Below are 21,879 nucleotides of genomic sequence, written 5' to 3' on the forward strand. Positions count from 1 at the left end.
TCTTTGCTTTCCAGATAACTGATCTCCATATGTCCTAGAATTCTCTGAGCCATCGATATGGTTCCTTGCTGTGAGTCTCCAGGCCACACAGATGAGTCGGTAGACATAAGACAAGCAATGTGAGCCTAGAAAATACCACTTCCACAAGTTTTGATCAGCTCGCCAGAGGCAAGACTCCAGGAGTTTTGGAATAGTGATATTTTTTGTCTGAATTATGTTATGTGGACTGTCTGGTTCAGAACCAATTCCATGCTAAGCCTTACTAGAAAAACAAGCAAAGGAGTTTCTGAAACGACTAGACAAAAATTCTGAGATGATTGAGGGGAAAAGTATTTCCCACATGATTCAAGAAACTAATCCTCTCTGGGGTAGAAAGTCCAGGCCTACCAAGGTTTTTTGCTATAAACTGAAGTCTGCTGGATGGAACAAGATGTGAAAGCAGTGTTACAGACAAGCTCTCTTGACAAACATTTGGGAAACACGGCCTGTTGGAAATGGCCCTCTCTGCAGGATCACCCCAAACCTTTTGCCTTTTAGCTGAATTCAATTTTTGTTGGCCTTAGGACTTTGTGCACTTTACCACTGCTACCCAGTCCTAAAGTGCTTGTGCGCTCTCCCTAAAACATGGTTTGATTGGTATATACCCGATTGGCATACTTAATTTACTTCTTGGCATATTTAATTTACTTTTAAGTCCCCTGTAAAGTGCACTACATGTCCCCAGGGCTTGGATATCAAATGCTACTAGTGAGCCTGTAGCACTGCTTGTACCACTCACTTAAGTAGTACTTAGACGACTTTGCATTTAAAACCCCCTTCCAAGCCTTAAACACCCCTTTTATTACATATGTCACCCCTAAAGTAGGCCCTAGGTAGTCTATAGGGCAGGGTGCTGTGTAATCAGAAGGCAGGACATATACGTTTACGTTTTACATGTGCTGGTAGTGATAAAATCTCAAATTCTTTTTTTGCTACTGTGAGGCCTGCCTTTCTCATATGATAACTTTGGGGATTCCTTTGTACATATATTGTAATTCCTTATTTAGAGAGTAGAATGTCATGTTTAGTACATGTGGAATTGTAACGACTTCTTTATGCTAAAGTGTGATTTATTATTACATTTTATCATTGCAATTTTAACAATGCCACTTTTAGAAAGTTGGCATTTTCCTCCTCTCGAGTCTGCAGTCTGTCTCCAGTACCTGTCTGGGGTGGGATGGCAGCTGGGCTTGTGCATTCCTTCTGGACAGTAGCACACAAAGGGAACTTAGGTGTGACTGATGGGCCATCCTGGGCAGGATGGGAGAGAGGGGCTGACACAGAATAATAGAGAGAGTCCTGTCCCCACACAAAGGATTGCATACCCACCTGTAGTGAGTCTGGGGCCAGGGTAACAAGGGAGGACTTCTGTGCACTTCAAAGCCCTTCTTTGAAGCCTCCCTCACGTCAAAGGCACCACTGAGTATAAGAACTGGACATTTGACCCTGCAAACTCGATGCACTTCTGGACCTATGAATAGTCTGCAAGGAAGGAGGACTCCTGGGCTGCTACAAGGACTGCTATATTGCTGGACTGCTGCATTCCTTGCCTGGGTGAGAAGGACGGGAGCCAGAACCAGAGTGACTCCAAGGGCATACTGGCTTTCCTCCTGTTCTTCTGAAGTCTCAGAAACACAAAATACTTTCAACTCAACTTATCATCAGCACCTGGACTCTGCTTGCTGCAAGTCTTGCCCTGCCAAGTGGTGCCAATCCAGCCCTGGGCCCTTGAAAGGGGATATAAAGTGTTACTCCAGTCCAAAACCCATGCATCTGTGCTGCTTGGAACTGGCACATCGCCATTGCGGCTGCTGTGAGGATCGCATGACACCGCATTGCCTCAGGTGCATACACTGCTGTTGCGAGGCTCAAACACCGCGTTGCTGATTGCAGGACGTATCACCTCCATTCTTGAAGCATCTCTTACTTTGCACAGCTCTAAGCCGGTGCATCGTCTCGATCTGCGGGATCGACACCAGCACGTTGCCTTCAGTGCTCTTTGCATCATGTTCTTGATGTCGATGCATCTCCGAACCACTATACTGTTTCAGCAGCCCAAGGCTGGCCCTAGTATCTGACCCACGCTTCATCACGTTTGACCTGACTTTTCAGGTTTGGCCTTGTTTAGTGTGACTACATAGTCCTGGTTGGCGATTTATGCTTCTAAGTACTACACTAAATGTGTCCTTTAAAAATTAATATCTTGAGTTCTACTGATTGGATTTTTGTTGTTTTGATCTTGTCTTGCTCATTAAAATAAGCTCTACTTGTCTAATCTGGTGATGCTATTTTACCGTTTGATGTGTTGCACAAATACTTAGCACATTGCCTCTTAAATTAAGCCTGACTGCTCTGTTGGGGTGAGCACAGCTTAAGTTAGGGGCTGCAGCTGACTTAGGTGGACTAGGATTGTTGTTCCTGCTTGGGCAGGCTACATACCTCTGCCAACCAGAAATCCATTTTCTAACACAGCCTCAATTAGGCAGCCATCCAGGTAAGGACGTTGAGTAACGTTTTGAATATTTTGGGAGCAGGGGAAGCTCTTCCGTGTCTCCCCCTGCCCCCACCCGCCCCTTTGACGTCACTTTGTGGATTTCCCCATCATACTCAGTTGGATGAACATCTTTACATAAGCAAGCCAACACGTGTTTTGTCACAACAAGTGACTTTTTCAAGGCTCATAGCAAAGGCGTAGTCCGGAAAGTACCAAATGTATGTAGAAAGAAGATAGAATGTGCTTTAGAAATATGGTTATGAATAACTCCTCATAACCTCTTACTCGTCTCCACGCCAGCACTTTCCTCGGCATGTACTCAGAGATTTGAGACTTATCATGGTCTCACATAACTGCCACTTTTCTTCCTTGTGACTACCATGAAAGAGTTTCTCATAACCATGAGATGCTCATCTAGCTGAGTACGATGGCTGTGGTTAAGGAACGTTGATCACTTGATGGACCTATATTGGTGCCTTTTAATAAAGGATCATTTTGCAACTGTTTTCAGCTGAAAATTGACATTGCAAGTATTCAAGCCCTACTATAGTATTAGCCCTGGCATAACCAGAGAGGGTATTATCAGGGCTCTTCCATAATGAGATTGCTGCCATAATTTGTCACATGGCACCAAAGGGACAAATAGATTTTTTTTTTACAGGACAAGCAAATTTAAGAAGCAACCTGTCCCATGGACAAATAACTATCTTATTAAATTCCACACCCCTGGCATGTTGGTTATTTGAATTCGGTATTCTCAGGGTAATTATTATTATTATTATTTTTTTTGGGAGTAAAGTCTATTGGACAGTAGCACCATCATTTCTTCTGCAAAATACATAGTGTACTCAAGTGTATTGTTATAGATTAAAAAACAAAAACTTGACTGTTTTGTGTTAAACTTTAACAGGGAGCTGTGGATTCTGTAACTGTAGCCCTGTGCTACTAGCAAGAGAGATCATGCCGAAACCGGTAAGTGCTCAAGTGTTTTCTGGCTTGTGCATTTTTCATTGTTGCTGATGCTTGCAATCATTGTCTGCTTTTCTCCTCTTCTTCTTTTTCTTTTTTAAATTATTGTCATATTTGATTAATGGAACAACAATTGTACATTGCATTTGGCTTAAGTTGCATCCAATGCAATAAGTACTCATGATACACAGCAAATATCATGCATAGTCTACAGTAACCTGAACTATGCTAAATTATTACACATATATATATATATATATATATATATATATATATATATATATATATACACACACAGAGGGTAGCGGAGCAGTCAGCTGTAATCAAACGTGTCATAAATAATGGTGCAGGAACAAGTGGCATTATAGGCAGATTTAGCGACATGACATTATAGACTGGGATACACGCTGAGGGTGCTGATTGATTCGTCAGAAGACTTATTGAGGTCCATCACCAGTTACAGATTGTACCACAACCATTACACTACCTCCTGTCAGCAGTTAGGCCTTTCCTTTCTTGTGCATTGTGAATGCAGGTTATTTGTACCGGATCCTTTATGGATCTTCAAATCGAATTCTGGAAACCACCTGTAAAAGGTGTTTTTTGACTTCACGCTTTAGACTTTGAAGCTGCTCTGACTATAAGTTTTGATGGAAGTTCTTTATAGACCCATGATTGATGACCGGCTTTATGTTTGATATTATTTGGTTTTGCAGAGCTTTGAAGTCCCTGGGCAGAGATGAAGTACGTGTCAGCTGAACCCTTCATCTGATGAAAATCATCAATACACCACAGATCTCATACATCTTACTAACTATAACAATTGCTCATTCCAATGAGGAACTTTTTATTGGTCTGAGAATATAAATGTACTAAAGATCATTTTTGGTTCATAAACTCCATTATATAATTAAGTAAAGTCGGTTCTTCTGATTCCATTTTTGTGACTGTTTAAAAAAAGTTTGGATTCTGAGAATGACTATATTGCCACTTGTTCCTGGACCAGTTGAGAGTGCTCCACTACTCTGTATATTTTGGTCTTAGCAGAGTTTTTACTGGCAAAAACATACTCCTCAAGGCAACAGGTGTGTTGTAGTGTGTTGAGCACCATTGTTTTACTAATGTTGATACACAGCAAGATGTGCAGTAGATCAACCATTGTTGCCGCTTGTTAGGTTCTAAATGATATCTGTTTTCTTTCACATTTTCAGCTTTCCAGGCAAGGTTTTTTCTAATGTTGAATATTATGGACTAACAGCATCCATGTGCAAGTGTATCAGGTTAATGAAGAGCCTGACCCTCAACAAATTGGGTATAGGTTGTACCACAAAATGTGTGTCTCTAGTCTGATTTTGGTTTGAGGTTCAGCAATATAAAGTTCAAAGATTAGAATGTTCCACCTCGCCCTGTTCCTTTCTCTGCTTTGTAATTTTCTTTGAGCTATTTCACACACCAAACCTAGACCTTGGGACATTAAAGGGACGCCTGTGATATCTGTCAGTCTTTTGGCCAATAATAGTGCTAGATCTGCAAATCTGCAATTTTTGTTTTCTTCCTTGGGCCTCACCATTAATCCAAGTACATGTGTCCTGGTGATGCAGAGAATGGGCCTGTCACCGTTAACCAACTTCGTCACTTCCTCCCTCTATGAATAAAGCTTCTTTAACTGTACTACTCTGAAGGTAGATATTGAGTACTCTTGGATAAATATTATGCAGTTGCTTAAGTGCTCGGCATATGAATGTAAGAAATGAGAGTCCAATAATATAAAAAAGTGCATTCCCAGAGACTTTGGTGAGATAGCAAAACAGTTGTCTATTGAAATTCTTTCATTTTCAGACCTACATCAGTAATTCATTTTGATTTCAAGTATTCCACATTGACCTTCACCATTCTCGAATGGCACAGTATCACAAGATCAAAGCTTTCTTTAGTCTCTCCCAAGGTTGATTTCAAGTGGTGTAGCTCATGACTCTGAGGTTCAACCATTTCACAGCGCCAAGTCAATAACACCACTCTTGTGAGTGAGCACTGTGCTGAGAATAATCCTACTGGAGATAGAGCACCTGTCTGAGATTGCAAAAGTGACTGAGAAAGGTGGGTGTAGAATGTTGACGTTTTCTGAAGTGCTATAAATAAAATAGACTTACTTCCAAGCTGGTGCTCAAAAATGCTTATATGAATTAAGTCTATCTTAGCTGTGAGGAACTAACTTTATCATAAATTCCTGTAATATTTTCCCTAGATTGTGCTGCATTTGGTGCTAACTGATGAGTCTGTGACTGAGCTCCTCATCGACCTGTTGAAATGTTCCAGGGACTGGGCTCCTCATCGACCCTGGGGCTTCTCTGAAACCCTATGCTTTATAAGACTGCTTCTACCCATATTGTCAGTGGTCTTTTACAAGTAGCCAGTGATGTTATTTCACTGATATAAGAGTAAATGAAGGCAAGCATTGGTGATTAATGTGGAAGAGTGTTTTGGAGTGTTTGGCGTTAACTAAGGCGGTGCGGTGCCTACTTGAAATGTTGACTAGAGGCTCATCAATGCAGAAGTAAGGAGCTAGGTCTGTTTGCTGAGTCAAGTCAGGATCTCACCCTATCTTCTCTGCCATGTCCAACCTAATTTTTCCTCTCACGTTTTTTTTTTTTTTCGTTTTCTTTGACAGTTGCTATAGGATGAATCCTCCTCTCTTCTGGTAGACAACTTAAATTATGGATATGATTTAGATGGCTATGGCAAGGGCACTTTGTGTGCGTTTCAGCTGAAAAAGATTTCTAAGTTGCTATTTTAGGTTTTCTGACATGAAGCCGCAAGAGTCCAATTGTAAAAATCAACATCATAGAACAGGGAAATGTAGTTGCATTTCCCCTATCTTCGTAAGCAAAGAAAATCCATATTGCTGCAGCTAGAGGCAGTTGTCAGCCCAGGATAAAAAAGCTCTTGAAAATCAGTTCTGTATAGGATGCTAAAGTTGTGTTTCAGCAAGTGTACATTTGAAATCGTCCAAATAGGTTGGAAGAAGGATTGAAAGAAATCAAGGTAGCTATCTTATTCTTGAAGTGTGATATACAATCCTAAAAATCCTAATATTGCCTTGGTGAGGGTGGAGCTTAAAGCTATCAGTCTCATTGATCAGTGAAAATCCCAAACTCTTGGGGAAGTGGGACAGGCTACATTGACTAATATAGTAACTTTACTCCTTTTAATACTGCTATGTAAATACGGAGAGGTTAGAAATAATTCTAAAGCATGCAACTATCTGATTAACTTACTGCTGGACAACGTATTTCACATTCTATCAAGGGCCTACAAAAAGGACTGGTGGTAGGGTAGGGAAAAGTAAAGAGACTATTGGTAACAGAGCTGTCCAAGATCACACAATGAGTCTGAGGAGGAAAGGGGCCCAATGGTGATGTTCAGTACAAGGGAGCAAGAAATTGAACGTTCGAAAGGAACAGGCACTGGAGTCAGTTCATCAATCAGAATAATAAACACCCAGGATGTGCAAAGCCTATACTTAACACTAACAATAAAGAGAATGCGGTATAAAATGCTCAGTTGCTCCATACAGAAAGACCAAGTCTCATTAAGTTCCTCATCTAGATTTGCTATTACACATATTGATTGTCAAATATCCACATAAAGGACCACAGGAAAAGGCTCGGACTGTAGAGCCATCATCTATGGTGATGTTATAAAATGTACCATAAAGATAATAGTCACTGTGTACTAGCAACACCTTTCAGGTTGTATGCTGTGCCCACGAATCCTGGCAGTTACACCGAAATGCAAGGAGGTAAAGGCAAGGGTGGAAAACCGAAGTGCATGGGCACTACAGAACAGAAGTTAGAGAAGGTGTGCCGATTCCTCGACTGCTTCTCGACCTGCAAGGATGGGTACAAAGTAGTGACTGGGGAATTCTAGGAATGAAAGGCTTTGGCTGGAAAGCATGCATACCACAAAACCTGATATGTATCTGGAATGAAAGTTAAATTAAGAACCTTTCCAAGAAGCTGTAATTCAGTGCTTGTATGTGCCATAAGGTGAACGACTTTGAAAAATGTGGTCTTTGCATGGAGTAACATGCAGGCTAAACAAAGCCTGACGTGGATCTGAAATCAGTAGAAATTTCAGAATATTGTCCAGGCGGTTGGAAGTCGGTACATAGATCGGGGAACTTAGCTGAACACATAGGTGGTCATTACAACCCTGGCGGACGGTGTTAAAGCGGCGGTAAAACCGCCAACAGGCCGGCGGTAAAAAAATTGGAATTATGACTGTGGCGGGAACCGCCAACAAAGACAGCCACTTTAACACTCCGACCGCCACGGCGGTACAGACAAACAGCGTGGCGGTCACCGCCAACAGACAGGCGGGAGACAATGTACCGCCCACAGTATCTCAACCTACCAATCCGCCACCTTTTCCGGGGCGGATTCACCGCGGATAAAAACATGGCGGAAACAGCCATTTCAAAGGGAAAACACTCACCTCTACACACTCCATGAGGAAGAGGGTCACCATGGAGCCGGAACTCCATATTCTGCCAGCGATAGTCTTCCTGCTCCTATACGAGGATCATCAACTCCGGCGGCGAAGAGCACAGTGAGTACTGCACCTACGACATAGGGGAGGGGGGAGGCAAAAAACAGGGACACACACAACCAACATCCCAACCCCCACCCGACCCTCACCCACTACAACACACACACCAATGCATATTTATACAGTACAGTAACAACACCCAACCCCCCGAAGAATGCAAACAAAAGGAAATGAGTTGAACCATTGTAATATATCAAAATACAGGAAGTAAATATATACATATATACACTATCAACAAAATATACACCATGATTAGTAGTGCAGGTAATGCACCATTCATTGTCCTTGGACCACTGGGCCCAAAATGCATGGGCGAGGCCCACACTAGATACCTGATCAAAACGGCGAGAACACTGCTGGGGGATCAGATAGAAATACAACAGGCGCCTAAGGGGGTATGAAAGGGGGGGCACCTCAGCCGGATGAGTGCACCACGCCAGATCAACGAGGGGGCTCCATGCCCATTGATGTCTCCTGTGGAGTGCAAAGCCACAGTCTCCCAAGTCTCTGCAGTGGCTGGGTTACCCACTGTACCATCCTGGGGAGTGCAAAGCCACAGTCTCTCAAGTCTCTACAGTGGGTGGTTTGCCCACTGCTATATGCTGGGGAGTGCAAAGCCACAGTCTCTCAAGTGGATAACAGTCTCCACTGGTTCTGGAGGAGGCATTGTGCCCAGAGTGCAGCACACACCCCGTGACGGTCCAAGTTGCGTCACTGCCCCTGCCGCAAATGGGCTAGCGGTGCATTCCATGGTGGTCTTTGCCCTGTTCAGTGGTCCCTGGCCTGTTCAGCGGTGCTTGCGTTGCCAGTGTCAGACCTGTTCAGCGGTGCATTCCATGGCGGTCTTTGCCCTGTTCAGCGGTCCCTGGCCTGTTCAGCGGTGCTTGCTAAGGCGGTCCTTCATTGCCCAGCAGGGCTGTGGCTGGCGGTCCTTCATGGGTCAGCTGGGCTGTGGCTTGTGGGGCCCTCCTGGCCAGCTGGGCTGTGGTTGGCGGTGGCCTCCTGGGCAGTGACTCTGGGGCTGGCGGTGGCCTCCTGGGCAGTGACGATGGGGCTGGGCGGTGGCCTCCTGTCCAGTGACGATGGGACTGGCCTCCTGGGCAGTGACTCTGGTGGTGGCCTCCTGGCCAGTGACGATTGGGCTGGCCTCCTGGGCAGTGACTCTGGCGGTGGCCTCCTGGCCAGTGACTCTGGGGCTGGCGGTGGCCTCCTGGGCAGCGGGGATGATGGCGGTCCTCTCCGCCGTGCTGCTCCTCCCAGACTTTGGAGATTTCTTCTGCTCCTTCCCACCTTGGGAGGAGTCACAGCTGAGTCGACACTCCCCCCAGGACCCTTGTGAGCGGCTTTGCTGGCTGGAGTCTTTCCCCTCTCCCGCCGGGCACTGTCCAACTTCTGGTGCTTCACAGGGGCAGGGGGACTGGCTGTGCTGTTGCTCCGTGCCACACTGGTGGCCGGTGCACTCCACATACGGGTAACAACAGGCACCACTGGTCCCGGAGATTTTTTGGCTGAGGTGCTAGTACGGGACCTATGAGTTGGACGTGGTGGGGGTGGTGGGAAATGGGTTAAGGGGGGCCAGGAAAAGTTTTTGGGAGACACTGGGACGGGTAGATGGAGGGGGTTTGGGAGTGGAGGAAGAGGTGGTGGTTGTAGGAGGTGTAAGTTTTGTGGATTTGGGTGCAGGTGCATGGGCTGGAGGCTGTCGTGAGGTGGATGGCTGTTGGGTGGGTGTGTGCCTGCGTTTGTGTATCTTGGGAGGAGGCGTCACAGACACAGTGGGAGAGGACACAGGGGACGTGTAAATGGGAGTGGGGGTGGTGAGTGCACGTGAGCGGGGTGTGGTGGTGGGTGTGCTGGTGCGGGACGTAGTGGCTGTAGTGGTAGTGCATGCAGGTGTGAGTGTAGAAGAGACTGGGAGGGAGGAGGGAGACGACGAGGAGGGGGACACAGTGGAGGCAGTGGATGTTGGTGTGTCTGTATGTGTGTGATGCTTACGTGAGTGCCTGTGGGATGTGTGGTGCTTATGTTTGCCTGAGCTTCCCTTGTGTGTTGACATATGTGCATGCTGGTCTGTAGGTGTGCTTGGGATAGGCTGAGGTACAGTTGATTGGGGTGGAGGAAGTTGGAGGGGGGAGGCTAGACACAGGGACAATGGCTGCCATCAGTGCTGAGGCCAGAGTTTGCAGGGTTCGATGAAGGGCAGCCTGACCAGAATGAATGCCCTCCAGGAATGCATTTGTGTGTTGCAGTTCCCTTTCTACACCCTGGATGGCATTCAAAATGGTAGACTGCCCAACAGTGAGGGACCTGAGGACGTCAATGGCCTCCTCACTAAGGGCAGCAGAGGTGACTGGGGCAGGGGCTGAGGTGCCTGGGGCGAAGGTGATGCCCACCCTCCTGGGTGAGCGGGCACGGGGCGAAGGCTGAGGGGCTGCTGGGAGGGCGGTGCTGGTAGGGGGGGTGGCGGCTGTACCTGTAGAAGTGGGGGGCACAGATTTTGCCACCCCCACAAGGGAGCTCCCATCGGAGGACGAGTCCGTGTCGCTGGTTGCAGATCCTGTGACCGCCGTGGTGCTCCCCTCGCCCTCCGTCCTACTGGTGTATTTTGAGTCCGTGGTGTGGGCCTCCATGGCCATGTGGGATGCAGCTCCCTCGTGCTCCGGTGCCACTGTACCTCTGCCTGATGATGCTGATGCACACAAGAACAGGGAGACCACAAAAAGGGGGGGGGGCGACAGAAGAAAGACAGGTTGAGTGCATGGCTTACCGCTACTGTTGGCGGACAATACAGACACAGCAGCCCCCTGCACTACGTCGTGCTGTTGGGCTCTACAGATGCAATTCCTGGGATATGGCCTACATTGCTATGGTCGACATCTGCACACATAGATGACACAGGGGCATGAATACCTGTACTTGGCACTCTACAGAGGTGGGCTGGGGTGCCACATGGCCTGCATTACGGAGGGGCCTAGCCTACGGAACTCGCCCTGGCCTAGGGAAACCCACAGCCCTCCTCCCCCACCCAGACACCTTCACTGCGCGCAAAGTCAGCTGAATGATAGTGTACTCACCCCCTTGTGTCTGCTGTGATGCCCTCAAGCGCCCATCCATCTCAGGGTAGGCCACCGCCAGGATCCGGGACATCAGGGGGGTCATGGTTTGACGGGCACCCCTCCCACGTTGGGAGGCCATCCCCAGCTGAGCCTCCGCCGTCTTTTTGCTCCAGCGGCGAATGTCCTCCCATCTTTTACGGCAGTGGGTGCTCCGTCTGTGGTGGACCCCCAGGGTCCGGACGTCCTTGGCGATGGCACGCCAAATATCCTTCTTCTGGTGGGCGCTGACCTACATGACATGTACAGGGGAAGAAGAGAAGTCATTAACAACTGCACCGTCTAAGTGATTGGCCCCCATCCCTACCCTTGCCATGTGGCACATGCATTCACAGTCCTTCATGCACGCAGAACTGTGCCCCCTTCCTTCTTACAACCAGCCCTCTCCACACAGGCATAGCCCATACAACATGCTCCCTGTGTACTTACCTGTTGGTCTGGAGGACCGTAGAGTAGCGTGTACTGGGGGAGGACCCCGTTGACGAGCTTCTCCAACTCCTCTGCAGTGAAGGCCGGGGCCCTTTCCCCAGACGCACGAGCTATTGTCTCTTCCAGACCGAGGTCACAGCAGCACTTGCAGTGTAGGTCCTCTCCTGTCGAAGATCAGGTATCAAGTGATTGAGCAGATAGAAAATGGCAGTCACGTCCGCGGCGGTGCGTACCATCACTGCCAGCGTACATCGTCATTGGCTCCTGGGACCCATAGGGTCCAATGTTAACCAATGCAGCATTGCGCCGCGGTCTTCGACCGCCTACCGCGACTGTGTACAACGCCAGCACAGTTACCTCACATCCCATTGTCCCACTTAAGAGGTCAGGCAGCTGCCATTTCAGGGGGCCCACATGCCCTAATTACCAACTGCGTCACACAGACCTAGGCCTTGTCGCACAACACAAATACAGGCCACATTTTGTGTATGAATGGTGTTCTGTGTAGACTGTGGGTACATACCTCTGAGTTGTTTGACTCTGTGGTCGCTGTTGTCATTCCTAGGCACCGTCTGCTGGGACATTTGAGGAGATGGCGGAATCCTCCGGTGTACCGACCGCTGGTGGACCTGTCGACAATGGAGGAAAGACAATTGATCATCACCTACAGGTTTGACCGTGCCACAATCCAGGAACTGTGTACCCAGTTGGAGCCAGACCTGATGTCAGCAATCCGCCATCCCACAGGGATCCCCCCTCAAGTGCAGGTGCTATCAGTGCTCCATTTCCTAGCAAGTGGGTCATTTCAAACAGTGGCCTTAGCATCAGGGATGTCCCAGCCTATGTTTTCAAACGTGTTGTCCAGAGTGTTGTCTGCTCTGCTGAAACACATGCAGAGCTACATCGTTTTCCCTTAGGTGGAGGATTTGCCTACAGTGAAAGGTGACTTCTATGCCCTTGGACATATCCCTAACATCATAGGTGCCATTGATTGGACCCATGTAGCTCTGGTGTCCCCCCCCCCCCCAACAGGAGTGAACAGGTGTACAGAAACCGGAAGAGTTATCATTCGATGAATGTACAGATGGTATGTTTGGCAGACCAGTACATCTCCCAGGTAAATGCTATGTTCCCTGGCTCTGTGCATGATGCCTACATCCTGCGGAATAGCAGCATCCCTTATGTGATGGGTCAACTCCAGAGGCACCAGGTGTGGCTATTAGGGGGCTCTGGTTACCCCAACCTGTCATGGCTACTGACCCCAGTGAGGAATCCCAGGACCAGGGCAGAGGAACGCTACAATGAGGCACATGGGCGGACTAGGAGGGTGATCGAACGCACCTTCGGCCTCTTGAAGGCCAGGTTCAGGTGCCTGCATATGACAGGTGGATCCCTATTCTACTCACCAAAGAAGGTGTGCCAGATCATCGTGGCCTGCTGTATGCTTCACAACTTGGCTTTGCGACGACAGGTGCCTTTTCTGCAGGAGGATGGTCCAGATGACGGTGTTGTGGCAGCTGTGGAGCCTGTGGACAGTGATGAGGATGAAGCAGAGGAAGAAGACATTGACAACAGGGACTCAGTTATCCAGCAATATTTCCAGTGACACACAGGTGAGAACACATTCCTGCCTACTACAAGTACTTTTACACTTCTACCTCTATCCTGTCTGTCGATTTCAACCAGTATATGGTAACTGAGTTGTACATTTCCCTTACGGTTTCACAGGTTTGGTTTACGTGTGTCATCTGCTTAGATTCCTCATGGACTTGAGATGTGTGACATAGGTATGTTGACATTACATTTGAAAACGCATTTGGTCACTGTCATTGCTAATACACATTTTCTAAATCACAGACTGACTCCAGATTGTGTTGTGCTTCAAGGGTGTTTATTCAAGTGCTAAATATTGGAGGGGGGTTGTAACGTGGTGAGGGGTGATGGTGCAGGAATGTCCATGGCAGAGTCCAGTCTATTAGTCTCACAGGTGCATTGCCCATATGGGCATAGGAAGTGGAGCTGGGGCAGTTTAAATATGGACAGGGTTACAAAGTGGGACAGTGGGATGACAATCAGGGTGGTCTCATTTCTTGGCGGGGGTCTTGGCATCGTGCTCTTTCTTGTTCCTGGATCTCAGGGACCGCTTGCGGGGTGGTTCTCCGTCTGCAGGGGGTGGGGGTGCTGGTGTTGTGGTCCTGTGGCGGTGCCTCCTGTCCACTAGCGCCGGCGGAGGTGGTGGGCAGTTCATCGTCCATGCTAGTGTCAGGGGCCCTTGGAGTGCCACAGTGTCCCTCCTGGTGTTAAGTATTTCCTTCAACACCCCTACGATGGTGCCCAGGGCGGAGCTGATGGTTCTGAGTTCCTCCCTGAACCCTAAATACTGTTCCTCCTGCATGCGCTGGGTCTCCTGAAACTTGGCCAGGACCGTTGCCATCGTCTCCTTGGAGTGGTGGTATGCTCCCATGATGGAGGAAAGGTCCTCGTGGAGAGTGGGTTCCCTAGGCCTGTCTGCCCCCTGTCGCACAGCAGCCCTCCCAGTTCCCCTGTGTTCCTGGGCCTCCGTCCCCTGGACCGTGTGCCCACTACCACTGCCCCCAGGTCCCTGTTGTTGTTGGGGTGGTGGGTTATCCTGGGTTCCCTGTAGTGGTGGACACACAGCTGATTGACGTGTCCTGGGGACGGAGGTATGGGCCCGCTGGGGGGGTGCTGTGCTGGTGTTACCAGAGGGTGGAAGCTCTGTGGTGGCCTGTGACTGGGTGTGGGGAACTGACTGTCCCGAGGCCCACCATGGTCTGGGCTGGTCATCTGGATCCAGTTGGGCTTAGCTGCTGTCATCACTGTGGGCCTCTTCTGTGGGTGGGGTGGAGATGTCTGGACCCTCCTGTCTGGTGACGTTGGGTAGTGGTCCTGCAGGGGTGTAAAAGCATGATTATTGCATCTGTGTGTGTCATGGTGTGCAATGGGTGGGTGACCCTGTACCCCAGTGCTAGCATTCCTGTGTGGGGGCTTGTGTGATGTTTGAGGGGGGTGTTATGGGTATGTGCAGTGGGCATGCTTTAGTGATAGGTGTCCATACTTTGGTGCTGCATGCAGGTCTTGGTGTTGGGATGTGTGGTTTGTGTTATTAGTACATTAGTGAGGAGTTGGAGTGATAGGGGAGGGTGCGGGTCTGTGATAGCATGCGGGTAGGGTGGGGGATGAAGTAGTTAAAGGTTTGACTTACCAGAGTCCATTCCTCCACCTACTACTGCGAGGCCCTCAGGATACAGAATCTCCAAGACCTGCTCCTCCCATGTTGTTAGTTGTGGGGAAGGAGGTGGGGGTCCGTCGCCAGTCCGCTGTACCGCGATGTGGTGTCTTGAGACCACAGAACTCACCTTCCCCCGTAGGTCGTTCCACCTCTTCCTGATGTCGTCCCGATTTCTTGGGTGTTGTCCCACTGCGTTGACCCTGTCGCCTATTCTTCGCCATAGCTCCATCTTCCTTGCAATTCAGGTGTGCTGCACCTGTGCTCCAAATAGCTGTGGCTCTACCCGGACGATTTCCTCCACCATTACCCTGAGCTCCTCCTCCGAGAACCTGGGGTGTCTTTGCCGTGCCATGGGGTGGTGTAGGTGATGTGTGGGGTGGTGTATGGTGATAAGTGTGGTGATATGTAGTGGTGTGTGGTGTTTTGTGCGTGGAGTGGAAGTAGTGTGGGTGATGGTCTGGTGTGCCTGTGGATGCTTTGTAGTAGTTTGTAGTGTCTCTCTCTGGCCTTCTCTTTGTAATTGTGGTCGTAGAGGTTTGTGGGTGATGTGGGTGTGTGTTTTATATTGTATTGGGTGTGTGGGAGTGGTGTGTGTACGTGTATCAGGTGTGTGTATTTCGAATTGGCCAATGTGGCGGTGTTTTGTAGAAGTGTGTGTATTTTGAGCGCGGCGGTTTGTACCGCCAATGGGATTCCGCGGTTGAAAGACCACCGCGTGGATTCGTGGGTCGTGATAGTGTGGGCGTATATCTGTTGGCGTGACGGTGGAGGATTTGTTTTCGCCAGTTTATCACTGACCTTTGGTGTGGCGGACTTGTGTGGGTGTCTGAATTTTGTCGGATTCCGAGATGTGGGTCATAATAGCTGTGGCGGAATTCCGCGGCGGTGTGTTGGCGGTCTTCTGCACGGCGGTAAGCGGCTTTTACCCCCAATGTTGTAATGACCCCCATAGTTCCAAATGTAGAAGAGGCTTCATTTTGTACAGTAATAATGTAGTACAATTGTTTACTGAAAACATACAATTTAGTGTTTAATATGCTTGTTGCTCGCAGGCTGTAATTAAATTTAGTGAGAGAAAATTAGGAAAAATAAGACTTTTTTTCCTTCTTTTTTAAACAATCCCTTATTTACTTTTTTATGTACATGACTTGTAAAATGTGAAACCATAATACCTTTGTTACACAATGTGTACTTCCTCTCTACTCTATCCTGTGTGTGTGTGTGTGTATATATATATATATGTTCAATGGCATGTGTAGCTGCAGATACACATGCTGTGCACATCCCGCCATCTGGTGTTGGGCTCGGAGTGTTACAAGTTTATATATATATATATATATATATATATACACACACACACACATCATAAAGTAAACAATATAAACAGCAAAGTAGGTCATATAGGGTTTAGAATGGTTGTTTGTTGGCATGTCCTTTCAAATTTAAAATTGTTATACAGGTTTGTAGAGTGCATTCTCACCCAAGGAGGGATCCTGGTGCCTGGTTGGACTGCTTGAAAAGCCGGAACTTCACCTTCTTGCAGAATTCTAGATGTGAGGAGGAGGTTGTTGAGCAGCAGGTCGGTGTATGCTTTAGGAGTCATGTAGAAGGATGTACTGCGGGATCTGGTTTTCTGTATGTGTGGGATGTGTGCAAGTGGGAGTCCTGACAAATGGAGGTGTCTGGAAGGTTTGTGAATCCAAATGTGATCATTGCAGTATGCTAGGCCAGAATGATGTAGTGCCTTGAAAATGTGAATGAGGAGTTTGAATTATGCATATTTGTATATGGGGAGCCAGTGGATCTCCTTCAGGTGCAATGTGATGCAAATGTTACGTGGGAGGTTGAGAGCTATTCTGTCTGCCCAGTTATGAATAGTCTGCAGCCTTCCTGTGTTTCTCTCTTTTTTTAATGTGTGTTTTAAAAAAAAATATATATATATTTTTATCCCTGAATAGAGTGTTCCCTCTATACCAGCTTGCTTGGGAGGAGGGTGTGCTTGATGGTTTTCCGGGTGCTGATTAGAAGTCATTTTTAAATCTTTCTCAGCGTCTTAAGGTTCTTGGCATGAGGGTGAGGGTAGGGGTGGGACTCTCTCTCTCTCTCTCTCTCTCTCTCTCTCTCTCTCTCTCTCTCTCTCTCTCTCTCTCTATCTCTCTCTCTCTCTGGCCACCAGTTGGAGGCCCATGGTGAAGTGCTGTTCCCAAAAATCAGTTTCATTCTTGGTGTTCAGCTTCAGTCAGTTGGTCTTAAGTCACTGGACGATGTAAGTCATGCAGGCATTAAACTTGAGCTGGCTACAGGTTATCTTGTAGTTAAGGGAGAGAATGAGTTGTCATCGAAGTAGGACGTGACTTTGATGTGTTGAGAGTGGATGATGCTAGCTAGAAGGATCATGTATGTGTTGAGAAGGATCGGGCTTGGGGAGTATACTTGCTGCACTCCGCAGATGAGGTTGTGGGCATCTGAGGTGCACTGCAACAGGCTAACTGATTGTTTGGGTCCTTTCAGTCAGTAAGGAGCACATCCATCTGAGTGCATGCCTTAGTAGTCTGATGTAGTGAAAGCATTGTATGAGGATGCAGTGGGAGGCTGTGCCAAATGCTACAGAGAGGTCCAGAAGGATGAGGGCCGCCATATCTTCTCTGTCCAGAATCATGTGGTTGTCATTTTTGGCGAGGTTGAGGACTGTTTCCGTGCTGTGGGTAGGTCTGAATGTTGGTGGTCATTGAGGTGTTTGGTGAGGTGTCTGTTGATGATTTTGTTTAAGACCTTGGTCAGGAATGGTAGCAAGGACACACCAGTGGTAGCAAGGACTTAGCAAGTCTGTAGTTTGTGAGCATAGGAGGTTCTGTACAGGGTTTCTTCAGCAAGGGAAGGTCAGTTGTGTATTTGCAAGTGTAAAGGCATTCAGAATGGGTATGAGTATAGTGCTGAGCGGTTGCATTACTCAGGTGTAGGTGTTCTAGGGTAGTGGTCTGATGGGGACTCTGAGTGGATTGATTTGGTAGTGGCAGTTTCTTCTGGGGTGATGACGGGCCATGGTTAGCATTGATTCTTTGAAAAAGGTCAGGAGACTTTCGGCAAGGTCTATTGGCTCTTGTTGCAGGTAGATGTTGCTGTTAATTAGTGTGAATTTGTTACTAAATAATTGAACAAGATTGTTGCAGAGATCCTGCAAAGATTTGATTGGGTTGGTGGTGGCTGCTGGTGAGGTACAATCCTTCATAACAGCAAATTGTGTTTGCTTTTGTTGGCATCGATAAGGTCTACCAGAGTGGAACATTTGGTGGTCTGGATTATTTGTTGATAGCATCTAAGGGCGCATTTGAATGTGCTTCTGTGTGCATTTTCCTGGCTAATTCTCTGTTTACGCTTCAGTTGTTTGCAGTGGTGTTTCATCTTTCAGAGTTCCTTCCTGTACAGGCAGGCCTGGGGCATAGATCTGGTTCTATTGCTGTGTTGGAGGGGCTGATGGTAGTCGGCACAGGAGGAGATCTAACTATTGAAATGCGTGATGGCTTTGGGAAGGTTGTTCGGGTCTGTGGGTGTTGAAATTGATGTTCCAGTCCTGGTCAGAGATGGTGTTAGGGCCTCTGAATTGTCCAGTGACATGGATCAGCCCTTTTAGTTGCTGGGTGAGGCTCAGACTTCAAAGTTCTTTGAGTATTTTTTTTTCTTGGGGGTCTGCATAGTCTTCCTGGTGGAAATCCAGGTCTAGGAGTTGGATATAATTGCTTGTGTTGAGGGCAAGTGGTGCAACAAAGTGCACAATGGTGTTCTGTAGATAAGATTGTCTCTTAGGGTGAAGCTGGCCATGACTGGGAAATTGAAGGACAGGTGTTCCTTGTTAGAGCATACCTTGTCTGAAGAGGTGGTGCAGCTGATGGCTGTTTATTGTGGATGATGGTGATTGGGTGGTGCTGGCTAAGAGGAATCATGTATGTGTTGAAAAGCGTCCGGTTCAGGGAGGATCCCTGCAGATGAAAATTCTGCCTTGTGCATCTGAATCAATCACAATTTGGTGAGACATCTTTCTCAGGGCGTTCAGGCTTGTGAAGTCTGGCTTGCCTGATGATCTTGTAGCTTGGGGGAGGGGACGAGTGGCTGTGGTGATGTCTGGTGCTGATGCAGGGTTCAGCCAGGTTTCCATGAGGAAAAGTAGGTCTGGTGCATTGTTGTGCAACAGGTTCCAGATTTCTGCCTTGTTTGTTGAGTAAGTGGGTGTTGAGGAGCATGCATACTAGAGCAGACTTTAGTGTGGGTGGTTGAAGGATTATGTGAGTTTGAGGTGTTGGGTGCTGTCAGTGCATGCGTAGTGAGTGTTTGGTGTAGACAGGAGCATGAAAACTTACAGGAAGTGCAGGAGAATTCTCCCTTGGTGTGTAGAGCAGTGGCTGGGCTTGTGGGCACTTAGGGCTGCAGTGGAGGGAGGTGTCAGGACCTTGGTTCCAAGAGCGGGGTGTTGGCCGGCGTCAGTTCACTAATGAAGAGGATATCATTTTTTTTTTCTTCTTTTTTTTTTTAGTCTTGGTGCGCATAATATCAAATGCGATGTCATGGCACAAAATAGAATCTCTTCCAAACACAGTGAGGCTATTGCTGTAACTTCCAAGTCAGTTAATCATTCATCCTTGGAATTTCTTTTTGATGACTGCTACAGTCATTTAAATTTGGCAGTCATTTAGATAAATGGATACTATTACAATAAAAACTACAGTAGTCTAAATAGTTTAGTACCTAAACAAGTGTCCTCATCATCTAATCTGATATGTTGATTGCCACCATGCAAGTTAATCTACCAGCATTAGAAGAATAGGTTTCATGATTGAGGGGGAACGGTTATAATATGGACTGTAGTAGTCATCATAATACAGAGTACTGTTATATTTTATGGTCTTTCAGAGTCAACTGTATTCATTTGAATCAATCAAAATGATAGTAATTAGCATCGTACAGCAGTATGTTGTATGAAATTCAATATTTCTGGTGGACATAGGAATAGTTGTTGGTATTCATATATGAATAAGACAAACCAATGTGTGCTTAAAATTGGTGTGACCAGTGTTTTTTTTTTTCTTCTTCTATATCTCTGGTCTCTTGTTCATTAAAACCCTTGCACTATTGATCGGCTCGGCCATTTCAACTTGAGTTCCCCTATGGTGCTTTTATTTATTTTTTATTTATACGTGGATAGTATTGTTCTAACTTAATAAGCTGAACAGTCGGGCATCCAGGCCCATTACAGCATATCCAGGTATTCTCAGATTTGGCTGGCAGAATGGTATAAAAATGAACTTTCAGAAAACTAAGGTGCTCTCATTTAATGCATCATCTATTGTTGTGTAGCCATTTTAAGTATAGCTCCATGCACGTTAGTTTAATACACTAGGCCGCTGTGTACCTTGACCTATATATATTTTATTCAGCTTCGCATTGTTATTTTTACAATAACCAATGTTACGGTCTTGTTTTAATTTCTTCTATCAAACTGTTTTGCATAGTTCAGCACTGTGTTCTCAAACAACGCATTCTTGATCACCCTGTGCTTCTGTCAAGGCTACAGTCTGGTACATTGGCGGTAAACGTGGTAGAAGTTTAGTCTCCAACATTCGTAGAAAATACACATCCTTACGTAGGGACATTTTCTTAGAACATCTGCTGTGTTAGTTATAAAAACACTTTCTAGTCCTAGTATACGTCAAGAGGGAGATTCCAGCCAGGGAACCACAACTGTATGCTGAATGCTCCATTGCAGATGCTGATGCAGATTACAGGCCTTTTCTCAGGTATAAGGGTTGATGTCCTCCTGGGGAACCTAAAAGGCAGGATTAGAGCTTAACATGCTGTGCTCGCAATATGATTTAGATAGGGAATAGTCCATCAAACCTTGTGGCACTATGATAGCATTAGTCCTATGCTTCACTCTCATCGTCCCTATTTTAATATTGTTGTGTTGTGTAGTTCTGGTTATTGCAGCTCACGTTTTGCTATCCAAAAAGCAGTTGTTTTATTAAACCAATCTTTAAAACTTATACTGCTTCTATTGTCATTTATATATGAGACCGCACTGTGGGTGAGAGAACCAGTTGTGACCTGAGTGACCACGACTTCCCTGAGAAGTACTAATATGTCATGCGCTCGGCTGCCCAATCGTCTCTACCATTTGGGAGAGATGAGGTACTGCTAGTTAGCCGGAGCAAAGCCCGGATTTGGAGTGACAAGTGTCATCCACTGTGGGTCAGACTGTCTCCCACACTGTGGACAATCTTGCTGCTCGAAATCCAGTAGTCTCATTAGAATAATGAGAGCCTACGTGAAATGGCGCTGCCAACGTTTGGTCAGGCTCTAATTTTCGGGTCCACCGGAGTATCTGTCTCATTTTATATAATGATACCTCAGTACCGTATACGGAGACGTCCGTGGTACTGAGGATTTCCACCACAGCCATATAGGTAATCCTATTACAGCTGGCGGTTGTTCAAGCTTGAACTCTAAAAGGAAAACCCCGTCTTGGTGTGCCTTCTCTGAACTAATAGTGCTTCTATCATGGCGAATCCCCAAATTGTACAAATCGCTATTAACACGAGGCAACCTCTCACAGCACACTTATTAGCAAATGGCCTAACGGCCCAGGGAGGTCCAGTCACGTTTGTGGTGGACGCCCTCGCAGCTTATAGAACAGAACTTTTTTACTCTTGGGTCACATTTCTAGCAGTTGATGGGAACACAAATACATTTCATACATATACAGTTGCGAACGCGCCTGGACAATACAGAGCGTACGCATATTTAGAGATACCTCTATCTTATCAAGAACATAATAATTGGCTTGATGGTGCCCTACCCCATACAATATTACCAGTTAGGTTAGGTCCACTAAGTAATGATGGTCCTACCTGGCCGTTACTGGCCACTTATACACCACATCCTGCGGTTGGGAATTTAGCAGTAGCTGAGGTTCGTCGCTTATACAT

The 21,879-nt window shown here is 46.9% G+C and overlaps 1 protein-coding gene across 3 annotated transcripts in view; it reads left to right on the plus strand.

Annotated features, from left to right (window-relative positions):
- Nucleotides 1–21,879, plus strand: part of RDX (radixin) — a 506,777-nt gene that overhangs the window by 32,520 nt on the left and 452,378 nt on the right. The window contains exons 2-3 of one of the 3 annotated variants that reach the window (XM_069202306.1): nucleotides 3,444–3,505; nucleotides 4,219–4,246. Coding sequence is in view for 1 of the 3 variants with exons in the window: in XM_069202305.1 (XP_069058406.1) it covers nucleotides 3,444–3,505 (62 nt within the window). In the remaining 2 variants the exon portion in view is untranslated. Of the gene's footprint in view, nucleotides 1–3,443; nucleotides 3,506–4,218; nucleotides 4,247–4,467; nucleotides 4,588–21,879 lie in introns of those variants that run through there. The other 2 variants (XM_069202305.1, XM_069202307.1) reach the window with 2 other exon arrangements.

This window comes from Pleurodeles waltl, chromosome 8 (genome assembly GCF_031143425.1).
Source record: "Pleurodeles waltl isolate 20211129_DDA chromosome 8, aPleWal1.hap1.20221129, whole genome shotgun sequence".
NCBI lineage: Eukaryota > Metazoa > Chordata > Amphibia > Caudata > Salamandridae > Pleurodeles > Pleurodeles waltl.